Source organism: Rhincodon typus, chromosome 8 (genome assembly GCF_021869965.1).
Source record: "Rhincodon typus isolate 14 chromosome 8, sRhiTyp1.1, whole genome shotgun sequence".
NCBI classification, from domain to species: Eukaryota; Metazoa; Chordata; class Chondrichthyes; order Orectolobiformes; family Rhincodontidae; genus Rhincodon; species Rhincodon typus.
Genome location: NC_063339.1, coordinates 80852778 through 80880724, shown reverse-complemented (window position 1 = coordinate 80880724; position 27947 = coordinate 80852778). Strand labels below are relative to the sequence as shown.

Genomic DNA, 27947 nt, shown 5'->3' with positions numbered 1-27947 from the left:
CAGGTGCCTATACTGATGCCAATAGCAGAAGTAATCCTATCAACCCTGCAAAATCCTCCATACTAACATGTGAGGGCGAGTGCCAAAATTGGGAGAGCTGTCTCACAGACTAGTCAAGCAACAGCCTGATGTTGCCTGTGAGGCATGATTCCATAAGAATGACTATGTCCTAGACACCATTATCACCATCCATCTATATCCTGTTCCATTCACAGGACAGTCATAGCAGAAGGGTACCAGAGTGGTGTTCAGTCATGAGGGAATTGCCATGGGAGTCCTCAACATTGACTTCAGACCCATTGGCTTCAAGTTAAACATAGGCAAGGAAACTTCCTGCTGATTACCATGTATTGTCCTCGGTCAGTCGATAAATCTGTACACCTCCGTGTTGAACACTTGGTGAGGGTGCAAAATGTAGTCTCGGAGGGGATTTCAATGTCCACCAAGGGAGGCTCAGCAGCAATACTACTGATCGAGCCAGTCGGGACATAGCTGCCCAACTGGTTCTGCAAGAGATGATGAGGGAACCAACATGAAAGAAAAACTACTTGATTTCGTCCTTACCAATCTGCCAACTGCAGATGTAACTGTCCATGACAGTGTTGGTAAGAATAGCCACCATGTAGCTCTTATGGAGACCGAAGTCAAGCCTTCACATTGAGAATATCCTCCGTGTTGCATGGCACTATTACTGTGCTAAACGGGACAGACTTTGAAAAGATCGAGCAACTCAAGACTGAGCATCCACAAGGCACTGTGGGCCATCAGCACCAGCAGCACAACTGTACTCTAACATAATCTGCTGCCTCATGGCTCAGCATACTTTCCACTCAACCAATACTACTGGGGGAACGACCCTGATTCAATGGAGTGTGCAGGAGGGCATGCCAGGAGAAGCACTACGTATGCCTAAAAATGAGGTGTCAACATGGTGAAGCTGCCAAACAGGACTGTTTGCATGCCAAACAGCATAAACAGCAAGTGGTAGACAGAGCTAAGCGATCCCTCAACCAACAGGAAGGCGATGTCCTAGTGGTATTATTGCTGGACTGTTAATCCAGAGACCCAGATAATGTTCTGGGAATCTGGGTTCGAATCCCACCATGGCAAATGGTGGAATTTGAATTCAATAAAATATGTGGAATTGACAATCTAACGATGTCCATGAATCCACTGTCGATTGTCAGAAAAACCCATCTGGTTCACTAAGTCCTTCAGGGAAGGAAACTGCCATCTTTACCTGGTCTGGCCTCCATGTGACTCCAGACCCATAGCAATGTGGTGACTCTTAACTGCCCTCTGGGTAATTAGGGATGGGCAATAAATGCTGCCTAGCCAGCGATGCCCTCATCCTGCGAATGAATAAAGAAAAAAAAATCAGATCCAAGCTCTGCAGTCTGGCCATATCCAGTTGTGAATGGTGTTGAACATTAAACACCTCACCAGAGGTGGAAGCCCACAAATATCCCATCCTAAATGATGGAAGAGGCCAACGACTGTTATCAGTGCCAGAAGTGCTGAGTGGATGATCCATTTCAATCTACTTCAATAGCTCCCAGCATCACAGATACCAGTTTCCAGCCAATTTGATTCACTCTGTATGACATCAAGGAGCAGTTGGAGGCACTGGATATTGTAAATGCTATGGGTCCTGACAACAATCCAGCAACTGTACTGAAGACTTACGCTGTAGAACTTGCCACTCTCCCAGCTAAGTTCTTCCAGTACAGCTACAACATTAGCATCTGCCCAACAATGTGGAAAAGCAGGACAAATCCAACCCGGCCAAATACTGCCACATCAGTCTATTCTCAACCATCAGTCATATAACTGAAGGTGTCATCAACAGTGCTACCAAGCAGCATTTGCTCTGCAATAACCTGCTCATTGACACCCAGTTTGGTTCCACCAACTGCAGACCTCATTACAGCTTTGGTTTAAACATGGACAAAAGAGCTGAATTCTTGAGGTGAGGTGAGAGTGACAGCCGTTGATATCAAGGTCAGATTCAACAAAGTGTGGCATCAAGGAGCCTGAGCAAAATGGAATCAATTGGTTATCCGTGGCCAAACGCTCTGCTGGTTAGAGTCACACATGGCACATAGCAAGATGGTTGCAGAAGTTGGAAGTCAGTCAACCATCTCAGTTCCTTAGACGAGCGTCCTCGACCCAACTATCTTCAGATGCTCATCAATGACCTTCATTCCATCATAATTTCAGAAGTAGGGATGTTCTATGATGATTGCACAATGCTCAGCACCATCTGGTATTCAGAAGCAATCCCTGTCCAAATGCAACAAGATCTGGACAATATCCAGGCTTGGGCTGCCAAGTGGCAACTAACATTCTTGCCTGACAACCGCCAGGTAATAACCATCTCCAATAAGAGACAAATCTAATAGCCGCCCCTTGACATTCAATGGTGTTACCATCACTAAATCCCTCACTATCAACATCCTCGGATTACCATTGACCAGAAACTCAACTGAACTCACCACTTAAACATATAGCAGATCAGAGGCTAGGAATATTCCAAAATTTGTCCATCATCTACAAGACAAAAATAAGAACTCTGACAGAATACACCTCAGTTGCCTGGGTGAGTGCAGCTTCAATAACACTCAAGAAGCTTGGCACCGTCGAGGAGAAACAGCCTGCACCATGGGCATATCAGCAAGCATCCACTCCCTCCACCACCAACACTCAGCAGCAGCAGTGTGTACTATGTACATGATGCACTGCAGGAATTCACCAAAGGTCCTTAAGGCAGCATTTTTAAAACCCATGATCACTTCCATCTAGAAGGACAAGGGCAGCAGCTTCATGGGAACACCACCACCTAAAAGTTCCTTTCCAAGCCACTCACAAGCCTGGCTTGGAAATATATCACTATTCCTTCAATAATGCGGAGTCAAAATTCTGGAATTCCCTCCCTCAGGACTTTGTGGGTCAACCGACAACACGTGGACTGCAGCAGTTCAAGAAGGGAACTCACCATCACCTTCTCAAGGGCAACTAAGCATGGGCAATAAATGCTGGCCAGTCAGCGGCACCCATGTCCTAGCATAGATTCATAGAATATGAAAAACGACCATTCGTCCAACAAGTCCACACCACCCCTCTAACCAGCATCCCACACAGAACCATTCCCCTACCTCTTTCCTGTAACCCTGAATTTCCCATGTCTAAGATAACAAGGTGTAGAGCTGGATGAACACAGCAGGCCAAGCAGCATCAGAGGAGCAGGAAAGCTGATGTTTCGGGCCTAGACCCTTCTTCAGAAATGGGGGAGGGGAAGGGGGTTCTGAAATAAATAGGGAGAGAGGGGGAGGCAGATAGAAGATGGATAGAGGAGAAGATAGGTGGAAAGGAGACAGACAGGTCAAAGAGGCAGGGATGGAGCCAGTAAAGGTGAGTGTAGGTGGGGAGTTAGGGAGGGGATAGGTCAGTCCAGGGAGGACGGACAGGTCAAGGGGGCGGGATGAGGCTAGTACGTAGGAGATGGGGGTGGGGCTTGAGGTGGGAGGAGGGGATAGGTGGGAGGAAGGACAGGTTAGGGAGGCGGGGACAAGCTGGGCTGGTTTTGGGATGCGGTAGGGGGAGGGGAGATTTTGAAGCTTGTGAAGTCCACATTGATACCATTGGGCTGCAGGGTTCCCAAATGGAATATGAGGTGCTGTTCCTGCAACCTTCGGGTGGCATCGTTGTGGCACTGCAGGAGGCCCAGGATGGACATGTCGTCTGAGGAATGGGAGGGGGAGTTGAAATGGTTCGCGACTGGGAGGTGTAGTTATTTAGTGTGAACTGAGTGTAGGTGTTCCACAAAGCGGTCCCCAAGCCTCCACTTGGTTTCCCCGATGTAACGGAGGCCACAACGGGAACAGCGGATACAGTATATCACATTAGCAGATGTGCAGGTGAACATCTGCTTGATGTGGAATGTTGTCCTGGGGCCTGGGATGGGGGTGAGGGGGGTGGTGTGGGGGCAGGTGTAGCACTTCCTGCAGTTGCAGGGAAAAGTGCCGGGTGTGGTGGGCCTTGACGGGAGTGAGGAGCGGACAAGGGAGTCATGGAGAGAGTGGTCCATCTGGAAAGCAGATAAGGGTGGGGAGGGAAAAATGTCTTTGGTGGTGGGGTCGGATTGCAGATGGCGGAAGTGTCGGAGGATGATGCGTTGGATTCGGAGATTGGTGGGGTGGTACGTGAGGACGGAGGGGATTCTGTTTTGGTTGTTATTGCGGGGAGGGGGTGTGAAGGATGAGTTGTGGGAAATGCGGGAGACACGGTCGAGGGCATTCTCGACCACTGAGGGGTGGAAGTTGTGATCCTTGAAAAACGAGGACATCTGAGATGTTTGGGAGTGGAATGCCTCATCCTGGGAGCAGATGCGGTGGAGGCGAAGGAATTGGGAATAGGGGATGGCATTTTTGCAGGAAGGTGGGTGGGAGGAGGTGTATTTTAGGTAGCTGTGGGAGTCGGTGGGCTTGAAATGGATATCAGTTTCCAGGTGGTTGCCAGAGATGGAAACAGAGGGGTCCAGGAAGGAGAGAGAGGCATCAGAAATGGTCCAGGTGAACTTAAGGTTGGGGTGGAAGGTGTTGGTGAAGTGGATGAACTGTTCCCATGTCTAATCCATTTAACGTACATACCCCTGGACACTACTGGCAAGAAATTATGCGTGTGTATATGGGTCCAATTCTATAAGTATTGGTGGAGAACCATGCCTCTAGGAATTCCCGTGCATGTCTATGTTTGGCTTGATCTATGGTTACTTTGTCCCAGTTAAATTGATGGCCTTCATTGTCTGAATGTACAGATATTAAGGAGAGTTTGTCATGCCGTTTTACTGCTCGCTGATGTTCATGTATTCTGATGGCTAGTTTCCTTCCCGTCTGTCCGATGTAATGTTTGTGGCAGTCATTGCATGATAATCATAACGGTCCTTACAGTATAAATTCCAAGCAGAGTAGAAGTCATCGCTTCATCAGAGGCTTCACTGACAATGTCACCTAGCAGGGTGACGAAACGTCTGAACAAAAACAGGGAGATAGTAAGAACTGCCAATGCTAGAGTCTAAGATAACACAGTGTGGAGCTGGAGGAAGACAGCAGGCCAGGCAGCATCAAAGGAGCAGGAAAGCTGACGTTTCGGGTCGGGACCCTTCTTCAGAAATGGGGAAGGGGAAGGGGGCTCTGAAATAAATAGTGAAGGGGGGGCGGTGAAAGCAAGTAGATAGTGGAGCGGATAGGTGGGCGAGGAGACGGAGAGGTCAAGGGGGCAGAGGTGAAGCTAGTAAACGTGATGGAGCTAGGTGGTGGTGGGGATTGGTCAGTGAGGTGGGAGGAACGGATAGGTGGGAGAGAAGATGGACAAGTCATGGAGGCAGGGATAAGAGGGGGCTGCTGGTCTTGGGATGAGGTCGGGGGAGGGAGATTTGCCTGCTCGGCGAGCAAGTCAACAACCTCATCCACAACCCGAGCTACAGATCTTTGCCAAAACTTTAAATTACGCTACACTGCCTCATTTGATTGTCTGTCTTGCCCATAAGGCAGTATAAACCCAGACATGATGAAGATATGCCTGCAACATTGTCTGTAAGGTATAATCCCATGTATATGACTATGTCATGCTACTGGTTGACTGGTTTATGGGACAACTGTCCAATTTTGGCATAAATTCCCACACATTCATGAGGACGAATTTGCAGGATCAACTAATGCCTCCCACTTGTCATACGTACTTTTATCTGCAAACAGTCTACTCCAGTCAATTTTTGCAAGTTCTTGTCTCATACAATTAAAATTTGCCCTAGTCTATTTAAAAGCTTTAACTTTTATGGAAGGCTTATCCTTTTCCATAACCATTTTTAACCTAATAGAATTATGATCGCTAGACCTAAAGTGTTCCCCCACTTTTACTTCAGTCACCTGCCCTGCTTTATTGCCCAAAAGAAAGTCTAGTTTTGCTCCTTCTCTAGGAGGAGCATACAAATATTCATGAAGAAAATTTTCTTGAACACATTTGACAAATTCTTCACTATCCAAACCTTTAACACTATGGCAGCCCCAGTCAATGTCTGGAAAACTAAAATACCCCATTATTACAACCTTATCATGCTCACATATATCAGAGATGTCCCTACATATTTGTTTCTCAATTTCCCTCTTATTATTGGAGGGCCTGTAGTACAATCCCATCAAAGTGATCTTTGCTTTCTTATTTGTAATTTCTACCCGTATATTTTCACTAGACGATTTTTCAGAAATATATTCCCCAGTTACAGCAATAATGTACTCCTTAATCAAAAATGCCAACCCTTCGTTTCTTGCCTCCTTTACTATCCTTCCTACAGCATCTAAAACCCGGAACATTGAGCTGCTAGTCTTGTCCATCTCTCAGCCAAGTTTCTGAAATAGCTATTACGTCCCAATCCCACGTTCTTAAACACGCCCTGAGTTCATCAGCCTTAGGCGAGCTGTCCCACAAACTAGTCAAACAGCAGATTGCCATAGTCATAGTTATTCAATCATACCTTATAACTAATCAGCTTTAGCTGTTAAGATCCCTTGCATTGAAATAAATGCAATTTAGATCTTCAGAGTTACTACTACTCTGAATCTCTCTTCTTTCTTTTCTAATTGACGTGGTCTTCTCACTTTCAGAACCTTCCTCATCAATCCTTCTGTTTACACTGCTATTTAGAATTCCTCCACTCCCCCTCTCGATCAGAACAAAGTCACCCTTAACAGAATGAGCAAATCTCCCTGCTAAGGACTAGTCCCTTTCCAGTTTAGGTTAGGCCCATCCTTTTTGAACAGGTCTTTTCTATCCCAAAAGACATTCCAATTGTCCCTGAGCAATACACCAGCTCTTTCAGCCACTGAGTTATCTCCTTTAACATCCTGTTCCCTCCCTCGTTTGAGTTTGGCATTGGAAGTAAGCCAGAAATTACTACTTTCAAGGTTCTATTTTTCAATCATCTACCTAACCTCTTAAATTCACTCTGTACTGCTTTAATGTCTTCCCTAAAATGTCACTCCTACCAATGTGTACAATAATTTCTGGCTTCTCAATCTCACTTTGATACACTTGAAAAGTTTAGAGATGTCCTTAATCTGAGTGCTAGAACAGCAACAAACCATCCTAAATTTACACTCACTGCCACAGAATCTCCTGTTGATGCCCGTGACAAGAGAATCCCGTTGAACAATAATTCTGTTAAATCTTGTCAAAGGATGCTTAACGTAAGAATCATTCCAAATATCTGATAACAAACTGACCCTTCCATTTTCCTTGGAGAGACTATCCCCTTCTACAGTTCCAAAAACTGAATATTTGATAGAGGAATAGCCACCTTTGAACTAGCTTCTTACCTGGTCCGACACTCACCCATCTATCTGACTGATCATGCTGTGTAATAACTTTTCTAAATCTACTAGCTATCTCACTCCGTACCTCATATATGCCCTTAATAACAGTAAGCCTAAAAAAACGTCAATAACACCATATATAAAAAATAAACTACCTTTCATTACCTACAGAAAATAATGTTAAAATGGAAAAAAATTTTAAAAATATATATCAAACATACAGAACTTTAAAAAATCAACTACTTAGCGGATTAACTGAATAAAAAATGATTCCGCTTCAATAAATTCTTCGAAGAAAAAAAAACTTCTCCAGAGCCAACCATGTGTAGGACCACTCAGAATGAAAACACAACTCCTTATTTTAAAAAAAAGTTCAATTTTTCAAGAAGAAACACACCTTGACAATGGGAAAAAAACCTCTAAAGACCTTTGCAATGTGAAAAAACCCCTCTAAAACCCATATTGACTTTTTCAACTATTGAATATAGAATAAAAAAAACTCAGTTCACTGTCGACCTTTAAAAGCTCGTTCAAAAAAAAGTCCATTTGAATAAAATTCTGATTTTTTTTGTTTGTTTTTCTGTGTTTTGAATGTTAATGAAACAAAGTAAATAAAAATCTTATATTAGTAAAATATAATGACTGTAATAACTATAAAAAATATCTTTAACTAAGCCTGCAATCCCAGGAGCAGCTGCAAGATCCACACTGCACATGCTTCCTCTCTATACTCCTGGGCTTGTCCTGCAAATGGGATTAACCCAGCAAAGACAGCAGGACAGTAGCACAGTGGGATACAGTCCAGAGGGAAACACCAAAAGGAGTCCTTCACACTGAGTCAGGATTCTACAAAGCCTTGAGTCTGAAATCAAACCAGACAAGGAGACCTCCTGCTGATTACTCCCTACAGCCCTCCTATAGCTGTTCCTCAATGTTGTATACCACTGAGGGTAACAAAGGGGCAAAATGTTCTCTGGGTCCAGGATTTCACTCTCCATAACCAAAAACTGCCGCTGGAATCACTATTGTCAGATTTGGCCCAGTCCTGAAGAATTTATCTGTCTGACGGGGTGGTAGGGATCCAAAAAGAAGCCAAAACTGACTGAACCTCATCCTCACCAATCGATCAGTTGCAGGCACATCCGTTGGTCACCGTATCGGTAAGAGTGCCCATCACATACTCCTTGTGGAGACTGGGTTCCTTCATCACACCCAGATACCCTCCACTGTGTCGTGTGGCAGAACCATCTTACTCAGCTGCATGCATAACAGGTCATTAAGCAACAGAAGTTTGGGTATCCATGAGATGCTGTGGGCCATCAACAGCTGCAGAATCATATTCCAAAACAATCTGCAACCTTATGGCCCAGCATAACCCCACTCAACTATTACCATTAAGCTAGGGGATCATGGAGGACACGTCAGGAGCAATACCAGGCATATCTAAAAATGAGGAACCAACCTGGTGATGCTAGAAAGAAAGATAACATGTATATTAAATATTGGAGGAAATGTATTATAAATAAAGCTATGGGACCCCGCAACCAATGCATCAGACCTAAGCTCTGAAGCTCTGCCAATTCAATTCATTCCATGTGATATCAGCAAATGGTTTGAGGTACTGAATACTGCAAATGCTATGGACCTTGACAACATTCCAGCAATAGTACTGAAGACTTGTGCTCGAACTTGCTGCTGCCCTAGTGTTGTAACCATACTGTTATCTACCTGACAATCGGGACAATTGCCCAGGTATGTGTCCTGTACAGAAAAAGAAGGACAAATCCAACCAATTACTGCCTCATCAGTCCACTCGATCATCCACAAAGAAATGGAAGGTGTAAGTGAAAGTGCTACCAAGCAATAACATATGAAAGAGGAGCAGTAGACCATTCAGCCCCTCCAGCCCGCTCCACCATAAGATCTATAAGATTGGGTCTGATCTGTTTGTGTTTTTAATTCCAAATTCCTATCTATCCTAATAAGCTTACCTTCCCCCACCTAACAAGAATCTGTTCACCTCTGTATTAGAAATAAAAAATGACCTTCCCAGCCGCTGAAGAATGTTGTAAATTCCTCAGCGTTATCTTTTACAGAGGTGAACCTGCTCTTCCAGTTAAACATTTAGTTGTCCATTACGATTCATGACTGGATGTGGCATTACTGCAGATCTTTGAATACCTGCTCACAGTAACTCAGTTTGCGTTCTGCCAGACCCCTCAGCTCCTGACCTCATTGCAGACTTGAATTAGAAATGGGTAACATTTGACCAAATGTTGTATCAAGGAGCTCGAACAAAATTAGAGCCAATGGGATTGGGGTAAAACTCTCCACTGGTGGGAGTCGTACCTGGCACACAGGAAGATGGTCATGGTTGTTGAAAGTCAGTCATCTCAGCTCCAGCACTTCTCTGCAGGAGTTCCTCAGGGGAGAGTCCTAGGTCCAACCATCTTCAGCTGCTTCATCAATGACTTTCCCTCCATCATAAGGTCAGAAGTGGGAATATTCACTGATGCTTGCACAATGTTCAGCACCATTCACGACTTCTCAGATCCTGTAAGCAGTTCATGTTCAAATGCAACAAGATATGGACAATATCCAGACTTTGGCTGACAAATGACAAGCAATACTCATGCCACACAAATGCCAGGAAATGATCATCTTCAATAAGAGACAATCTAACCACTACCCCACTACATTCAATAGTGTTATAATCACTGAATCCCCCATAATCAACATTCTGGGGAGTTACCATTGATCTGAAAGTGAACTGGATTCACCACATAAATGTAGCGAAAAGAGCAAGTCAAAGGGTAGGAATTCTGCAGTAAGTAATTCACCTCCTGACTCCCCAAAGCCTATCCACCATCTATAATGTACAAGTCATGAGTGATATGATGATAGAATATTCCTCACTTGTCTGGATGGGTGCAGCTCCAAAAACACTCAAGGAGCTTGACACTAGCCAAGATAAAGCAGCCCATTTAATTGGTACCACATCCACAAACATCCACTCCCTCCAGCACCAACACTCAGCAGAAGCAGTGTGTACTAACTAAAGATGGACTGCAGAAATTCAATAACACTCTTTTAGCAGCATCTTCCAAACCCACACCACCTCCAACTAGAAGGGCAAGGGCAGCAGATACATGGGTACATCACTATCTGCAAGCTCCCCTGCAAGCCACTCACCATCCTGACTTGGAAATATATCGCTGTTCCTTTCAAGTCGCAGGGTCAAAATCCTGGAATTTCCTCCCTAATGGCATTGTGGGTCTATAGCACATGGACTGCAGAGGTTCAAGAATGCAGCTCACCATCACCTTCTCAAGGGCAACTAGGAATGGACAATAAATACTAGCCAGCCAACAATGTCCAAGTCTCATGAACAAGAAAGCTTCTGCAGTTTCCCTGCTTGACTGAAGTCCCTCAACCCACGTACAGTACTACACTAGTCATCTCATGTCTGTTATTAATGGAGAACACCTTGAAAGAAGTAGTAACATGGGTGTCTACTAACCTGGTTACTTCCATGGAGAAAGTCATTCAGGGCTTGAGGGTCACTGCAGCACAGAACAGAAGATAATTTTAAATATTGTGGTGTCATTGGAGGAAGCCTATCATGAAATATGTAGGCGAGGAGGAAAACATGACAGAAAAATTATGATCAATGATATGAGGTTCGCTGACGGATTGGTCGCTCATAGTACTAATGTGCACAATGTGGAGGACATGCACTCAGTTCCCAGCTCCACAGCTTGGGAGTGATATCCTGGTCATCAACCTGTCACTGTGCATCACTATCAATCCAGAATGATACAGATGTCCACAAGGTTACGCTATTTACAGACTTTGACTTGTTTAGAAGACTAAGGAGTGACCTGATTGCTGTGTTTAAAATGATAAAAACAATCTGATTGGGTAGATATAAATAAATCATTCTCCCTGCTTGGAGAGTGCAGAGTGAGGAGCATGTTCTCAGAAATTTCAGTTGGGCTATGATTCTGTAAAGGGAAGGCAGTATCTGACAATCTTTTTTTTTTTACATTCATTCACGGGATTAGGGCGTTGCGGGCTAAGCCAGCATTTATTGTCCATCCCTAATTTCCTACAGGCAGTTGAGAGTCAACCACATTGCTGTGGGTCTGGAGTCACATGTGGGCCAGACCAGGTAAGGACAGCAGATTGCCCCCCTAAAGGGAACATTAAGGAGCTAGATGGGTTTTTCCAACAATCAACAATGGGTCATGTCATTGTTAGACTCTTAATTCCAGATTTTTATTGAATTCAAATTCTACCATCTGCTGTGGCAGAATCCAAACCTGGGTCCCTAGAACATTACCTGGATTAACAGTGCAGCAATAGTACCACTAGGCCATTGCCTTCCCCATATAAATTTCCAAATATTGTAAAGGGTCATTGAAATTGGCATTTCATAAAGTCCTTCAAAAAAGACTTGCCTTTAGAAAGCCTAAAGGCAAATTATTTGAACAGGTTAGAAAGCATGTCTCTTAATCGGCAAGTTCAGAGTGTCCCACAATGATGTGTGCTGGAGCCTCTTCTATTTAATATATTTATATGTGATTTAGAAGATGGGCTCAAAAGCTGCCATATCCAAATTTGGCATGGAGTCAGAAAGATGAAGCATTGTAATCCGTGTCGACAGAAGTGTAAATTTACTCAGACAGATTGCTCGGAAGGTTGAATGGGGAAAACTACTGATAGATTTCAACTCAGGCAACTGCGACATATCCATTTTAGATTTAGAGGACTAGAATATAAGGGAGCAGTGGTCACATTCAAACTACACAAAGCCCTGGTCAATGTAGACAGCTCTGGGATTAGCGGATGGGATTAAGGTACACAGCACTATGATCTAAAATGAATGGTGAACAGCCTTGAGGGGTTGAATGGTCTAACAGGCTTGAGGGATTGAATGGATGAACAGCTCAAAGGGGCTGAATGGCCTCCTTCTGTTCCAATGTCCTTTGTTTCTATTTTATAATGCCCTGTAACGGCATCCATTCATTTGCTCCGAGTATAGATTCAGTTTCTTTCCTTAGTCCCAGCTGCTGATTTAATTAACCCAATGGATTTATAGTGTTGGAAATTGTGTTTCTGAATCATTTACAAGCAGCAGGGATCGAAAATGGGATTCTAACGTTTTAAAATGTAATTCTATCTTCTTAAGTACATCACCTCAACAAAAAGATCTTAAAACACATTGAACGTAACAGATTCTTGAGTTACCTTTTTGATAAAACCTGTTTAACAATTAAGCAAACTCACCAAATAACATCTAGCAGACACCTTCCTTCTTCATCATCCATGACAGCTGCAGAGAAGGGTACAATATTTAATTCATGGAAAGAATAACTGTTTATATCCTCCAACATATTGAATCATGTACTTTGTGAAGTTACTCAATTAGACATTTATAGCCATATATTGTAAATAGACATACATCCTTTTTTAAAAAAAGTTCAATATCAGGTTCAGGGATAGCACAAAATGGAATGTGTTGCAAAGTTGGGTCTGTACAGTGGAGGAGACAGATTCAACACACAAGAAGACAAACAGCTCTTCCACCAAGCCAGCCCCATACTTCTGATAACCAAAGCAATAGAACTAAATACTTCCTCATCCCCCTTCTTCACAAGCATGTTATCGCTGGAGGAACAAATAAAACAGAGAGAAAAGCTCAGGCAAATAACTACTCCAGGAAAATTCTCTCCAATCTCTCGGCTGACTGAAATCAGTCCAGTGCACTGTACACTGTTCCACACATTCCAAGATGGACACAAACCTGTGCTGGTTTAGCTACTCTCCGGTTTGTACTCATAGTAAGGGGTTCAACAGTCTTCCTGCACGAAGAAGGAAGGATACAATTTCAGCCATTCCCCTTTTTCCTGTAAGCCTGATGTAAAGCACGAACCTACACAAAATTGCAGTGGCTTGTTGTGGCCTAGAGTGGGTTGCATAATAAAACTTTCAAAACAGAATCATAAAATAGGTTGAAGGGAAAAGAATTTGTAGGGTTACGGGGAAAGAGCACGGATGCGAGAGTCAATGGTCATCAGTTTCAAAGATCCAACCTCAGGAATAATGAGCTGAAATACCCATTTCTGTGTTCTTTGATCCAATAAGGTAATTTGTCCATGATAAACAGTCACCGGACTCGAAACATTAACAGCTTTCTCTCTTCACAAATGCTGCCAGACCTGCTGAGTTTCCCCATCACTTTCTGTTTTTGTTTCAGATTTCCAGCATTTGCAGTTCTTTGTTTTAGTTTGAATTTTTTAACGGGGATATGAGATCCTATCTGAAATGCAATGCCTGAGAAGGGCCAGGGTTTTATTCCATCATAACTTACGAAAGGCAATTGAAAATGAAAACTTGCAGGGCTCTAGGAAAAGGTCAAAAGGAATATTATCCTGTGGATAATTTCAGCACGGTCACCATGCTAAATGGCCTCCTTCAGTGTTGTATCAGTCTTCACTTCATTCCCAATTATTTGAATAAGGGAAGGTGGGAAAGAACAAAAGAACCAATTAGCTGGACTCCTGTCCAATGTGGTCATGTTCTGATTCACCTACGAAATACACTGCTATGACCATTTCAAAACTGTCCTCCATCTATTAATACCTAACAATCTTCACTGAACACCCTGTACCATCTGAACAATGAGATAAAAAATACTCACATCATTCAGTTGCCGCCCCATCCGATGTACAGCAGCCCTGGGAAAGCTTCCCCACAGCACGGTCCTGCCAGCACGGTCTTCAACAAGACATCCTCTGTCTGGGCTCTATCCACACCCTGCTCATAAAGTTCACTGAATGACCATAAAGCATCTTCAAGTGGAGGCTCAAGACGTTTCGTTCTCTGCTTCTATGTAAACAATTACAAATAATAACAAAACAATTTCTGTCCTTCTTACATAGATTCTGTCACAGATTGTAAAAAGTCTTCTTCCAAAACGTGACATTGAAATGGTGAAAACAATCATCAGAACAGGTCTGTTCTTTTTACAGGGTCAAATACTGCACCCCCTGCCTGTCCAGGATTCTTATCACATTGAGATCTTACCCCCGCTCCTCTAACTCTCTTTATTCCATGACCTTGTTAAAATTTATCTCTTAGAATCTTCACTTTTACAATGTACAAACTGTTAACATTCATTGTTGCAACATCTGTCAGTCTTTGGATTAGCCCCTTCTCTATTCAGACAAAAACTAAACGAAAGGATTGAAAGTTTAAGGTTGACATTTGCCAGATTTAAGTTAGGTCACTTCAATAAATTGCATTTATATAGCACCTTTAGCTTTGTAAGATGAAAAGCTTCAATAAAGGCCATCTTTAACTTTAGCTTCATGAGAATGTTATCCAACAAAATGTAACGTTGAGCCAAAGGAAAAGATAGCAGGTCAGAAAACCAAAGGCTTAAGTTTTTAAGGAGCTTCTTAAAAAGGAGAGGGAGGTAGATGTGGATGAGTTAGGAATAAAACGTCAGATCATGTAGCCTTGGCTACTGAAGGTCATTAAATAGTGAGACGAAGACAATGGGAAGTGTAATAGAGGTTAAGGCTGGAGGAATGCAAAGCTCTCAGATAATTGTTGAGCTGGGGAAAGCTACAAAAGATAAAGTGGCTGTGGTAATTAAGAGATTTGGAAATATTTCAATAAAGGACGTCTAGAAAAATGTTTTTGTTTTGTGAGGAGGTAGGCGATGGCCTAGTGGTATTATCACCGGACTGTTAATCCAAAGACCTAGATAATGTTCTGGGGACCCAGGTTCAAATCCCACCATGGTAGACGGTGGAATCTGAATTCAACAAAAATCTGGAATTAAGAATCTAATGATGACCATGAATCCATTGCCGATTGTTGGAAAAACCCATCTGGTTCACTAATGTCCCTTTAGGGAAGCAAACTGCCATCCTTACCTGATCTGGCCTACATGTGACTTCAGACCCACAGCAATGTTGCTGACTCCAAACTGCACTCTGGATAATTAGGGATGGGCAATAAATGCTGCCTATTTAATGATGCCCTCATCCCAGTAATGAATAAAAGAATAAGTTAGTTTGAAAGCTTTTGGTAATTCCTGAAAGATTGTCAAATCATTATTTCTTCAGATTGAAGAAACTATAAATAGAGATTATTAATCTGAAAGTCTATTCAAGAGCAGGTTACATTGTCATGGAGATGGGTGGAAAGAGGTTCTGCTGTTTCAATTAACTTAGTATTTTCTAAGAGTTCATTGCAGCTTGGACCTGATGGGTACTGTTCGTGGCTCACCGACAGAAGACAGTCAGAGGTCTGCGGCCTGCACTATAAACAGATAAAAGTCCATCTTCACCATTTGCTATGTGGATCACAGGCAAGGCTTACTCTCAGTTTGGATTTCATGAGAGAATGAATGAAGAATGAATCAACAGTTTTCCTCATGGAGTCATGTGGCAAGTGTTGGCACTCTACCCACTCATCCACTTGCCTACCTACCCCCTTACCCAACTGCCTCCCTACCCACTCACCAACCTGCTTCTCTATGCCCTCACCCACCTGCCTCCCTTACCCTTCACCCCCCTGCCTTCCTAACCCCTCACTAATCTGCCTCCTTACTCTTCCCTGCATCCTTACCAACCTGCTTCCCGACCCTTTCATCGATCTGCCTCCTTATCCTTCCCTGCCCCTCACTCACTTGCCTCCATTTCTCCTCACCCGCCTGCATCCCTACCCCCTCACTGACCTTACACATTTATCTTCCCTCAGTGGTTGAGAAAGAGGTTCAGGACCTTCAATCCTGGATCAGACCAGGAGTTGTATTGAGTAACAGGGTGTAGCTTCAAAGCTGACCACCTGACTGGTGGGCTGTTGGGCTTCCTGATTGGAACCAAGCAGTTTCAGGATAGCTCCTGGGTTGGTTGCTCACATGGAGAACTCCTCCAAGAGTAAGTGTGTACTTTATTGTCCATTTGCGATTGGATATTGGTTTTTCTGATCCTGATCAGAGGTTCCGGACCAGTACTTTCGATGATCTATGATATACTGCCTGAGATTTTACCAGAAGAAGATTCAGTAGCAACTTCCAAGTGGAAATTGGATAAATATTTAAAAACAAGTAACTGCAGGGTAGTGGAGCAAAAGCACAGAGTGGAATTAATTGCATTGCTTTTTCAAAGGAGCTGGCACAGGCTGAATGGTCTCTGTTTGGAATGAGTTTATGAGGAATCCTACCAGCCAATCCACTGTGGAGGGGGAGGAACCAAATCAGTGATGGTTGTACAAAAGCTATAATAAACCATAACTACACAGCTATTACCTATGAACAGGACATCCATGATGTTGTAAGCTCTCAAGTAAGCTTATAGCCACTCTCTGGGTAAGGATAAACACACAACCCAAAGAGACCATATATTTGAAGGTGACAGGACAGGCCGTGAAAAAACTATACAGGTTCTCTGACTTTATAGAGGAGCATACAGTCCAAAAGCAAGAAAGTTAAGGCAACAAACGTAGCAAGTACAACATCATAGCAATTGGAGCTATGAAATCTTTGCAGCATCATAACAACTGCAGCAAAGTAACCATCATAGTGACTACAGCAACTCGACCACTGCAGCATCAGAATGATTGCAGTAACATAGCCACTGCAGCAATGAAACTACTGTAGCAACAATCACTTTCATCTGGAGTGTTGTACCCACTTCTGCGAACTGCATTTCAGGGTGGATGTGAAGATATTAGAGAGAGTGTGCAGAGGAGACTGACCAGGGTTCAGGGACCTCAGGCATGTGGACAGACTGCAGAATCTAGGGTTATTCATCTCACAGTGGAGAAGGGTGGCTAGCGCAACTCATTCTGAGCTGTTTGTGATTGACATTTGTACATACATACTTTAAAATAAGCAAATTCATTTATGCCACAAAATGAAAGTCAGAATGGTTCCTTGTGTGAGCAGTAAACAGGTTAAACTTAAAGTCTCAAATGCCCACTCATTTTAACTCTGCGTATGCCTGCTGTACGAAGCCAGTCATAGAGAAAAAGGGGGCAAGAGAAATTGTAGGCAACTGTATAACTGATCCAGCCCATTTAATGCATAGAGGGATGAAAAAGCAAGATGTTATGTGTTAATGACTGCAGAAAACTATGTATCATAAATAGGAAGCAATTTCAACTGCTCGTAGCAGACAGCCCATCATTCTCCAATTGGAAAGTAGCCTCAAGAGAAAACGCTCCTTAAGTGTAGTGAATTACAGTAACCCATATTCAAGTTATGCAACCATTATAAATGTTATCCTTGATTGGGCAGATCTATAATTACTGTCACTTTTCAGAGTCACTCTTCATGTAATCTCTAAAACACTTCCGAGTCTCTGTCACATCATAAACTGTGGAGGTGACAGTGTTGGACTGGGGTGGGCAAAGTCAGAAGTCACACGACACCAAGTTATAGTCCAACAGGTGTATTTGAAATCACAAGCTTTTGGAGCATAGCCCCTTCATTATGTGAAGTCGCCTGATGAAGGAGCTACCCTCTGAAAGCTTTGATTTTAAATAAACTTGTTCGACTATAACCTGGTGTCGTGTGACTTCTGACTTTGTATACCATATACTGTACAAGCTATTCAGTCAAAGGGTTCACATTTACAATCACAGTGTGGTAGCTGCTAGATACAACCACTGCAGGACATGCCGGTAACGTGCTATCAATAACACAAATGTTTGATAGAATATGGAATGGAATAAAGTTAACAAACAGTTCATGGAATAAAGTTAACAAACAACTCCAAGTAGGATTTGAGTCAACGAGTCACACTGCATTGGATCAGACCCTTCAGTCTAGCTCATCCATGCCGACTAGGTTTTCCAAACTAAACGAGTCCCATTTGCCTGTGTGGGCGGCATGAACCGGACTGTCACCCGCCTCTTGAGACTGGAGCATCTGGTAAGAAATTCATCCTCTTCTTCAGGGGGTAAAGGCATTGAGACTGCAACATCTGCTATGTCCATCTTGACTCTGAGGTTTCTTCAAAGCTGGATGGAAGAAAACAGTCCATGGTTCTGACAGCCTTTCCAGCTGTTGACGGCCTGGGTATGTTTTGCTCCTCCCCATTTCTGAACTTGGAGCTTTCACATGGTCCACATGATTGTTCATGACTGCCTCAACTATCCAAACTTTGTACATCACCAGACCTGATCTCACGTCGATCATACTTCTTAGCCATGCAGGGACATTTCAGTGGTTTCGCCACAAAACTTTGTCCCCTGAATTAAAGTGTCTTTCTCACTTAGAAGAGTATTATGTCTGGCATTGGCGTTCCTGATACTGTTTCACCCTCTCTGCTCAGGTCTGAGAAGATCAGATTTAACCTGTGCAGAGTCTTCTCACCACGTGAAACTCTGCTGAAGCTATCTCTGTAGTTGCATGAGGGGTGGTCTGATAATTAAACAAGAACCAGGACAATGAAGCTGTAGGCTGTTTCTTTAAGCCTGCCTTCAAAGCCTGAACTGCTCTTTTCGCCAGACCATTGGATGGTGGTGATATGGAGTTGTCCTTATATGCCGAATGCAATTCAACTTTAGGAAATACTCAAATTCCCCACTGGTAAACTATGGCCCACTGTCTGTGACCAACATCTCCTGGGGCCAATGTATTGCAAAAGATGCTTGTGGCTTTTTTATCATTGTCCCAGTGTTTGATGAAGGAAGTCTACGCACATCCAACCAATGACTAAGAACATTGAGCCCATGAAAGGGCTGGCATAGTTGACATGTAACTGAGTGCAGGGTTTACCTGGCCATTCCCACGAACGTGGGGGACCTTCTGGCGGTAATTTTTATCCTTGTTGATACTCTGGGCACTGCCCAATGGGGCTATGTCTGCATCTAATCCTGGTCATAAGACATTACTTCTCACCAATATCTTCATTTCGGAAATCCCTGCATGACCCTGCTAGTGTTCAGCCAGGATCTGGCAGAGATCTTTGCTCGGAACAATCACTCTTGCTCCTCTTAGTAAAATGCCAGAAGGTTTCAATTCTGGTTGTGATGGCCCCTTTGCTTCCCCCATCACCACCAGCTGTTTTAGTTTTGCCAGGACAAGATCTTTTTGCTTCCACAGCCTGATATTATCAGCAGTGACTGGAAGGATGTCCAGAAAGTTTAAAACCAGTACAGACTCTTCCAGTGATGCCACTACAAGTGGTATCTGTCCATGGGAGGTGACTTAAGGCATTTGCTACTTGGCCTCCTGGACGGTGTTCCAACAGATAACTGTACACACTTAGAATGACACCCCACTGCTGAATTTGACCCAAAGCTATGGGTGGCATGGCCTTATTCTCTTTGAGTAGTCCTAGCAAGGGGTTGTGGTCTGTAACTATTACAAATTTATGTCTATAAAGGTATTGGTGGAACTTTCTCACACCAAAGATAACCGGCAACCCTTCCTTTTCTATCTGGGCACATTTGCACTCTGCATCAGCCAATGTCGAAGCAGCATATGCTATTGGGCTTTCCTCTCCATTTGGCCATGTGTGAGCCAACGATACTCTGATACTGTATGGGGAGGCATTGCATGTCAGCACCAGATCTCACTTGAGATCATAGTGTGCCAACAGTTTAGATGATGATTGCTGCTTTTTCACTTCCCTAAAGGCTACATCTTGGCTTTGAGACCATTTCCAAGCTGATCCTTTTTCAATAGCAGATGGAAAGTTGCCAGGATGGAGGCAAGGTTACGTAAGAACTTTTCATAATAATTCACCAATCCAAGGAAAGGCCTAAGCTCCAGTTCAGACATGGCAGCTGGGGCATCTTTGATCACCCTCACTTTATCTTCCAACGGGTGTTTCCTGGTCTTGTCAACTCTGTAGCCCAAGTAGGTCACTTGGCGTGCCTGGAACACACATTCTTTGCCTTGTAAGGCATATGCCCACATTGGACAAACATTTAAGCACTGTGTCTAAGGTCTCTAAATGCTCTTTATTGGTTTTCCCTGCTGTTAGCACATCATCCAGATAAAAAGTGACCTGGGGTCGACCTTGTAAAAATTCTCCATTATCCATTTAAAAATGGCACAGTCTGATGAAACCCCAGATGGCAGTCTCGTATATTGGTACAAATCCTATGGGATATTACTTGTAGCGCATGTCTGGGAATCCTTATCCAACCGGAAATGCAAGGACATGTGGCATATGTCCAGCTTTGTGATGGACAGCACCCCTCCCTAACCAGCTTTGTCTATAAGTCCTTTATGTGAGGGATTGGGTATTTATCCAGCTGCAAGAAGTATTTTACCATCTGTTTAAAATCCCCACAGAAGCAAACCAACCAATTGGGCTTCAAAATCAGTACCGACAGTACTGTCCATTCTGCAAACTGTACTGGTTTGATGATTCCTTTGCTTGACAGCCTCCTCATTTTTGCTTCTACTTTTGCAGGTAAAGCAAATGGAACTAGGTGGGCCTTGCAGAATCATGGAATTGTTGCCTGGTCAACATGTAAGGTGGCCTTGGCTCCTCTGATAGTCCCTAAATCTTCCTGAAAAACTTCCAGGTATTTAATTAGGTCTTCACGTAGGCAGCCATTTTCTAACTCAAAAATGTTGAGCCAATCAAGATGAATCCTTCTTAAATAATTTCACCCCATCAGGGTTGGGTCCAAGCTACAGATCACATCAGTAGCCCAGTGACCTCTGCCTTGAAGTATGTGAGGAGTGGCCATCAAGGACTGAACAGCAGCTGACAGTTTCCAGAGCCATGAGCTCGGTGGAGTTCCTCACAGCCTTCAGAAAATGACAGGAGAAAAGGAAATGAAAAACAGTTCAGTCCTCCAGAGAAGGAAGAACTTGCATTTACATAGCACCTGTCAGGAAACTGGAATGTCCCAGCCGCTTTGAAGTTAATCAAGAGGAGATTGTTACGATATAAGAAACAGGGTAGCCAGCATGTGCACAGCAAGCTCCCACAAATTGCACTAAATATTAAAAAAAACCCAAATAAGCAAGTGCTGCAGATAGAACAAAAACAGAAATTGCTGGGAAAACTTTTTCCAGCAATTTCTATTTTGAGCTAAATATTCAGATCATATCTTTTCTCTCCCCCATCCAGAGTTCTTGGTTGTTTGAACAAACATTCACAAGGACACCAGGGAGAATAACCCAACCGGTTTAGTTCCATGTCTGACAAATGAAGCATCCCTTCATTAACCTTCTGCCATCTCAGATTTGACTATGTGCTCAAGCCTCTAAAATGGAGTATTCAGTTCAGAGAGTGGCTGCTGTCAGTGAGCCATACTTTTCCATGTGCTGGAAACCCATGGACTCACCCTGGGTCAGGACATCAGGTGAGGTCAGGAGCAGGTCTGTTCCCTAAACTGGCAGTGACTGAAAAGATTAGCTGGAGCAAAACACCACGTAGGCCTTGAAAGCCGAGATGTCCTATCCGAATCCAGTCTCTGCACTCAGTGGGGCAGTGAGGGCCAGTGGTTGAATATGTGAGGTATAAAATTTCCGTATTAAAATGCACTTTAGATTTTATTCAGAACTGTTCAATTGCTGTCATCCATTGTGTTACTTTACTGCATTACAGTGAGCTGACCCCTTTTGTGTGGTAATGCATCCTGAAGAGCTAGCATATCTGATAACAATCTGATACTGAGTCAAGAAAATGAAGTAGAATTAACCATATGTCGGCTTAAACCACTTAAAGGGACTTTTAGGAGCATCTTACAGAAAGAGACTGAGAGAAGGTAGAGCCACAAAAGGATTCAGGGAAAGGAATTACAAAGACTTGCAGAGTTTCCCAAAGTGGGGGTCAGGCCTGAGCTCTGAGGAATGACTGGCTGCTTGTGGAGCTCCAACAAAGTGATTAAGCTCAACCTTGTTTGCGGTCACAGCCTGCAGAACCCTACTCTTCACTATCGGGTCACAACCACTTTCTGACCTCGATATGGGTCACAGTGGGCAAAGGTTCAGAATGCACTGCTCCCAGGACTGCCAATGGTGAGTGAGTAGGGCTGAGATGTCAGAGGGTCAGGGCACCACTATATGTTGCAGATGGCATCATCCTCCATAATAGAAATACTGTCAGCTTTGACTGAATTTCTCACTGTAGCCCATAAAACGTCCATATAAATTGATATTCACGAATTTCAGAATTGTTAAACATGCAGTTTTATAGGGAATGACTCTCCCAAAGAGAGTGAATCAAATATAAGTGTAAAATATGGAATGACAATGACAGACAAACACCATGGATACCAGGCAGGCTGCGGATATGGATCTGACTGTGTGCAGAATGTGTTGTTTGCTCTATGTTAATAGACTATGTTGTTTGTCCTGGGCATGTGATCCTTCGCATGGAATAAACCTACAGTGGTAGTGTCCCTGGACTGGGCGGCCTGGGTTTAAGTCCCATCTGCTCTGGACGTGTGTAATAACTTCTCTGAACAGATTGACTGGAAAAAAAAGGTTAAATTGAAAAAAACACAGAACAATCAAGAGGGGCTTCACTATGTAAATCTAAGCAGCTGGGGCAGCATGGTGGCTCAGTGGTTAGCACTGCTGCCTCACAGCACTAGGGATCTGGGTTCAATATCACCCTCGGGCGACTGTCTGCGTGGAGTTTGCACATTGTCCCCCTGTCTGTGTGGGTTTCCTCTGGGTACTCTGGTTTCTTCCCACAGTCCAAAGATTTGCAGGTTAGGTAGATTGGCCATGCTAAATTGCCTGTAGTGTTCAGGGGTATGTAGTTTAGGTGGGGGATGGGTCTGGGTGGGATGATCCAAGGGTAGGTGTGGACTTGTTGGGCTGAAGGGCGTTTCCACACTGTAGGGATTCTATGATCTATGAACTTTAACCCAATTAGTAGAAAGTAGCAATGCTGGAAGATTTTGAGACAAGGTAGACAAACAGGAGGCTGGAAGAACACAGCAGACCAGGCAGCATCTGAAGTCCTGAAGAAGGGTAATACCCGAAAGGTTGACTGCTTCTTTCCTCCAGATGCTGCCTGGCCTGCTGTGTTCTTCCAGCCTCCTGTTTGTCTATCTTGGGTTCCAGCATCTGCAAGTTTTTTTCTGTCTCTAACCAAGATTTAAGACAATTCTGGCGGCCGTCGATTTCCAACTCCTCCCCATCCATGAAGCAGCCAAAGTGAGGCCAGACTGGGAGAATCTGACCTGATCCAGAGGCTAACAGAGAGAAAAAACACACACACCCAGGAAAACCCCGACCACTCTGCACGTACCGTGTTAAGCAAAAGCGAGCATCTCCAAGCCAACACAGGGAGAAAGCAGTTGGGGCTATCGAATCCGTTTCGATCTCAGAGAATACCGTGTCCTGCAGACATCTTGTTAGTTTGTTCATGCGAGGAGCGCAGAGAGAGAGACAATGTCATTTTTGTAAAAGGGGCAATTACATTGTGTCCACCCCCAGATATGTAGCATTCACATTCATTAATAAATCCATTCCGAGTTTCAACACTGTGTATGTTCTAAAAGATTAGGGCGTGGTCTCGCTTATTTATTTGATCAAATAGTGGCATTGGCAGTGTTTCATTGCACCATTTTGTTTGCAAAGTATAAAGGTTTTACTGTTTTCAGATCGCTTGTATTGAGACAAAATTGTCAGGGCCAATATTTTCGCCAGTCTCTGGGCCAGCAGTGAGCAGTACTGGGGGCTACAAGCGAGTCCTCCTGTAGCTGCACAGCGACACCCCCAGTTCCTACGGGCGGAATGAAAAGGTTGCGAGTAGCCGGGTGGGCGCAGTGTTTTGCTTTATTTACAAATTGGACAGAGCTGTACAACTCTGCGGAATTGACAGTCAAGTTTACCGCATTGCTGGATGGGTGAGGGGAGCTCGGGGATACCGTGAACGCTACAGCCAAGTCGCTAAGCTGCAGCCACTGGTTTCTGGAGCTAGTGTTGACTCGCAGGTGGAATCGCAGAGACTTTTTTTTGGCAACGCACATTATTAGAAAGTCCATCACTTCAGTTTGAAAAGAGGAGAAAAAGAAGTGCGAATCTCAGCAAAATCACCACTTCCCAATAAAAGGCTGGAGAGGAGTCGTCGCTCTTTCCCATCCCAGACTCTTGAGGGGAGGTGGCAAGGCACAAAGAGCTTCAGAGCTGCAGGCACTGGCCTTTTGTTGTCAGCCTCTGGTTTGATTTCTCCCTATGCTCAGTCTGCAGCCTGAGCTCTGACTGACACCTTGTAAGAGCTGACACTGTTCCCATAATGAACTCCAAATGTCAGAGAGGCGGAGGGAAAAAATACAATCCAACAACTGCTCTCTATAAGAGGGCAGTCTGCTGGCTATGTATCATGGCTGATGGTTTATATTTATGTGCGGGGGGTGGGCGGGTAGGCAGTCCTAACATTTTAAATATATGTTGCACTATCGTCACTGGAAGAGAGGGAGAGATATATTACGCGCACAAAAACATTGTAGCACATTATAAAAAATGCGACTCACCGCCAATATGGTTTGTCTTGTCAACGGGGTTTCTTCGCCATCACTTCAGGGACTGGGCTGGGGTGGGGTGTGGTGTGGAGACTTAAAATGCCAGGAGAGGTTGAGTAGTTGGCGTCCTGAACTGCAGCCTCCCCACACAGGCAGCGCTGGAGGGAGAGCTCTGTAAATCCTCTGAAGGATTTCAAAGGCTCTGGGAAACGGTCTCTTGAGCTTATGGTTGTGCCATGCTTCGCTGTAGCAAAAGAGAATGCGGGCGCCCGGAGCAAAGACGTATTTTCAACTGAGACACTTCGGGATAGTCCCGGAGAAGTTTTAACACTGGATCTCACGGGATGGTATTCAGTGCAGCAGAGGGGCAAGTGGGTCTACGTGCACGTGGTCTCTCTTTACATCAAGGAGAGTGTCTCAGGAAACCCCCGCCAATCAATAGGGACCAAGGGGTTGGGGGATGTTGGTGTTAGCTCAGGGAACCATAGTTCCACACAAACTATTGGCTCCGCCAAAGCTGATTGGCAGGCGTTTGGGCTTATTAACTGAACGGTTCATGGTATTGAAGACACAATCTGACAAACCAAAGAGGTAGAGGTACATGGGCAAGTGGGATTGCGTCTGCCAGAGGCAGAGTGCAGGAGGGACTGTGTCAGCAAGAGTTAGAGGTACAGGGGTCCAGAGAGACCATGTCTTATGAGGAAAGCTGGGACAATCTGGGCTTGTTTCCACCAGACTTGCGAAAAGTGAGGGAGTGATCTCATAAAGTGTGCAATGGTTTGGACAAAGTACATGTGGAAAGGTTATGTGCTTTTGAGGACTGAAACTAAATCTAGGAGGCACTATTTCAAAATTAGGGTTTGGCCTTTAGCACAGAGATGAGGGAGATATTTTCTCTCAGAGGGTTGTGGAACTTTAGAACATTGCCTTGGAAGGAAGTGGGGGAGCAGATCATTAAGTGCAGAGGCAGATAGATTCTTGTTAAGCAGAGAATTGAGAGCTATCAGACATGTGTATATATGTGTCTCTGTGTAAATGTGTGTGTGGCACTGTGGTAGGAGCAATGCATGAGCCTGGACAGTGAACTGGCTTTAGACTCTGAGTAACCCTGTGGGATTGATCCAGAAGAACATGATCAGAAAACCTGTAGCTGCAGGTTGCAGTTGAGTGGTAACATAATGTTACTTTTCATTAACCTTGTTTTCTTTCAGTTTCTCCTATTTTACTCGGGGTCACCACAATGCTGAAAGATCACCTTTCCCCATCCAGTCCTGTCAGTCAATCCATTCCTCTCCCAATCCTGCTACATGAAATCTCTTGCCACCACAACCTTCTCTCTGGTCTGAGGCCCTCTTCCTTCCTGGCTGTCACATCTCATCGCCTACCTCATCACATTTCTTCTCCTTCTGCAACAGAGGACCTGACCATTTCAGTCTCTTCTTCATAATTTTCTTCAATGCTTCCACAATCTTCACTGACCTCACTAAGAACATAGAACACTACAGCACAGTACAGGCCTTTTGGCCCACGATGTTGTGCCGACCTATTATCCTACTAAGATCAAACTACTCTGCATACCCTACATTATACTACCATCCATGTGCCTATCCAAGAGTCGCTTAAAAGTCTCTAAAGTATCTGACTCCATTACCACTGCCGGCAGGGCATTCAACATGCCCACCACTCTCTGTGTAAAGAACCTACCTCTGACATCTCCCCTTTACCTTCCTCCAATCACCTTAAAATTATGCCCCCTTGTAATAGTCATTTCCGTCCTGGGAAAAAAGTCGCTGGCTATCCACTCTATCAATGCCTCTCATCATCTTGTACGCCTCTACCAAGTCACCTCTCGTCCTTCTTCGCTCCAAAGAGAAAAGCCCTAGCTCCCTCAACCTTTCCTCATAAGACCTGCTCTCCAGTCCAGGCAGCATCCTGGTAAATCTCCTCTGCTCCCTCTCTAAAGCTTCCACATCTTTCCTATAATGAGAAAGTTATAACTTATCCAAATTATAACTAAGTTTATAACATAAACCAAAATAACAATTTATTATTATATATATATAATTATATAACATTTATTAGCATACCTTTGGCAGAACACAGATAAAAAGAAGGTAACCGAATTAATATCTACGATCTAAAAGCCCAGTCTTTGATCATAGCCCTCACTCAGACACAGGCAGACTGACAGACAGACAGTTAGGGATAAATTAAAAAATAAGAGAATTGTATTTAGCCATTCAATAACTGTTTTAAACAATTGACACGAGACCGTCATGAAATCCTTGGAAAATGGGTTGTTCTCAGGCAAGTATAACCATATATCTTGCTTGAATTCCAAAGTCATCAATTACTGCAAATAGTCTCAGCATATTTCTAGAAACATTTACGTTTTTCTCAGAATCTTAGACAATTTGATAACTGGAGAGAGAGAGTAATACCAAACAGCACCACCTCTGGAAGCCTCAAAAAAAAAATCACACAGCCTCCTGCCAAAACACAGTTAGTTTTCCCTTTATTGACTATTTCAACATCTAACCAGCTGCCAGCCCTGAGAAAAAAATGGTAGGAGTGGTGTACAGACTCCCAAACAGTAGCCACTCTGTACAAAAGGCTATAAATCAACAAATAATAGAACCATGTAAAAAAAAAGTGATAATTATGGGTGACTTTAGTCTTCATGTTAATTGGGTTAATCAAGTTGGAAAGGGTAACTATGACAAAAAAATACATAGTGTGCATTAGAGATAGTTTCCTAAAGCAATATGTCATAGACCCAACCAGGGAGCCGTCCGTCTTCGATCTGGTAATTGTGATGATGCAAGTTTAATAAATGACTTCAATAAAAAAGATCCCTTAGGAAGTAACGATAGTAACATGATAGAATTCAATGTTCAGTTGAGGAGTGAAAAATGTGGGTTGGAAACAATTGTGTTTAACTTAGATAAAGAGAATTACAATGAAATGAGCATAGAGTTAGCTAAAGTGCACTGCGCAGACAGATTAGCAGGAAAGAAAGTAAAAAAGCAATGGCAGATGTTTTAGGGAGGTAATTCGTGAATCTTAGCAAAAGTATATCCCAGTAAGGAGAAAGGATTCTAAGGGAGG

General features: G+C 43.7%; 1 protein-coding gene across 2 annotated transcripts in view; it reads right to left on the bottom strand.

Annotated features, from left to right (window-relative positions):
• LOC109922958 (BRD4-interacting chromatin-remodeling complex-associated protein-like) overlaps positions 1 to 25227 on the bottom strand; it is a 75133-nt gene extending 49906 nt beyond the window's left edge. Inside the window, exons 1-5 of one of the 2 annotated variants that reach the window (XM_048600350.1) lie at positions 24852 to 25227; positions 23624 to 23725; positions 14074 to 14261; positions 12660 to 12705; positions 10891 to 10933 (exon numbers count right to left, since the gene is read on the bottom strand). In XM_048600350.1, the coding sequence (XP_048456307.1) occupies positions 10891 to 10933; positions 12660 to 12700 (84 nt within the window). In that variant the 5' untranslated portion in view covers positions 12701 to 12705; positions 14074 to 14261; positions 23624 to 23725; positions 24852 to 25227. Of the gene's footprint in view, positions 1 to 9719; positions 9769 to 10890; positions 10934 to 12659; positions 12706 to 14073; positions 14262 to 23623; positions 23726 to 24851 lie in introns of those variants that run through there. The other variant, XM_048600351.1, reaches the window with a different exon arrangement.
• Positions 25228 to 27947: the final 2720 nt, after the last annotated feature.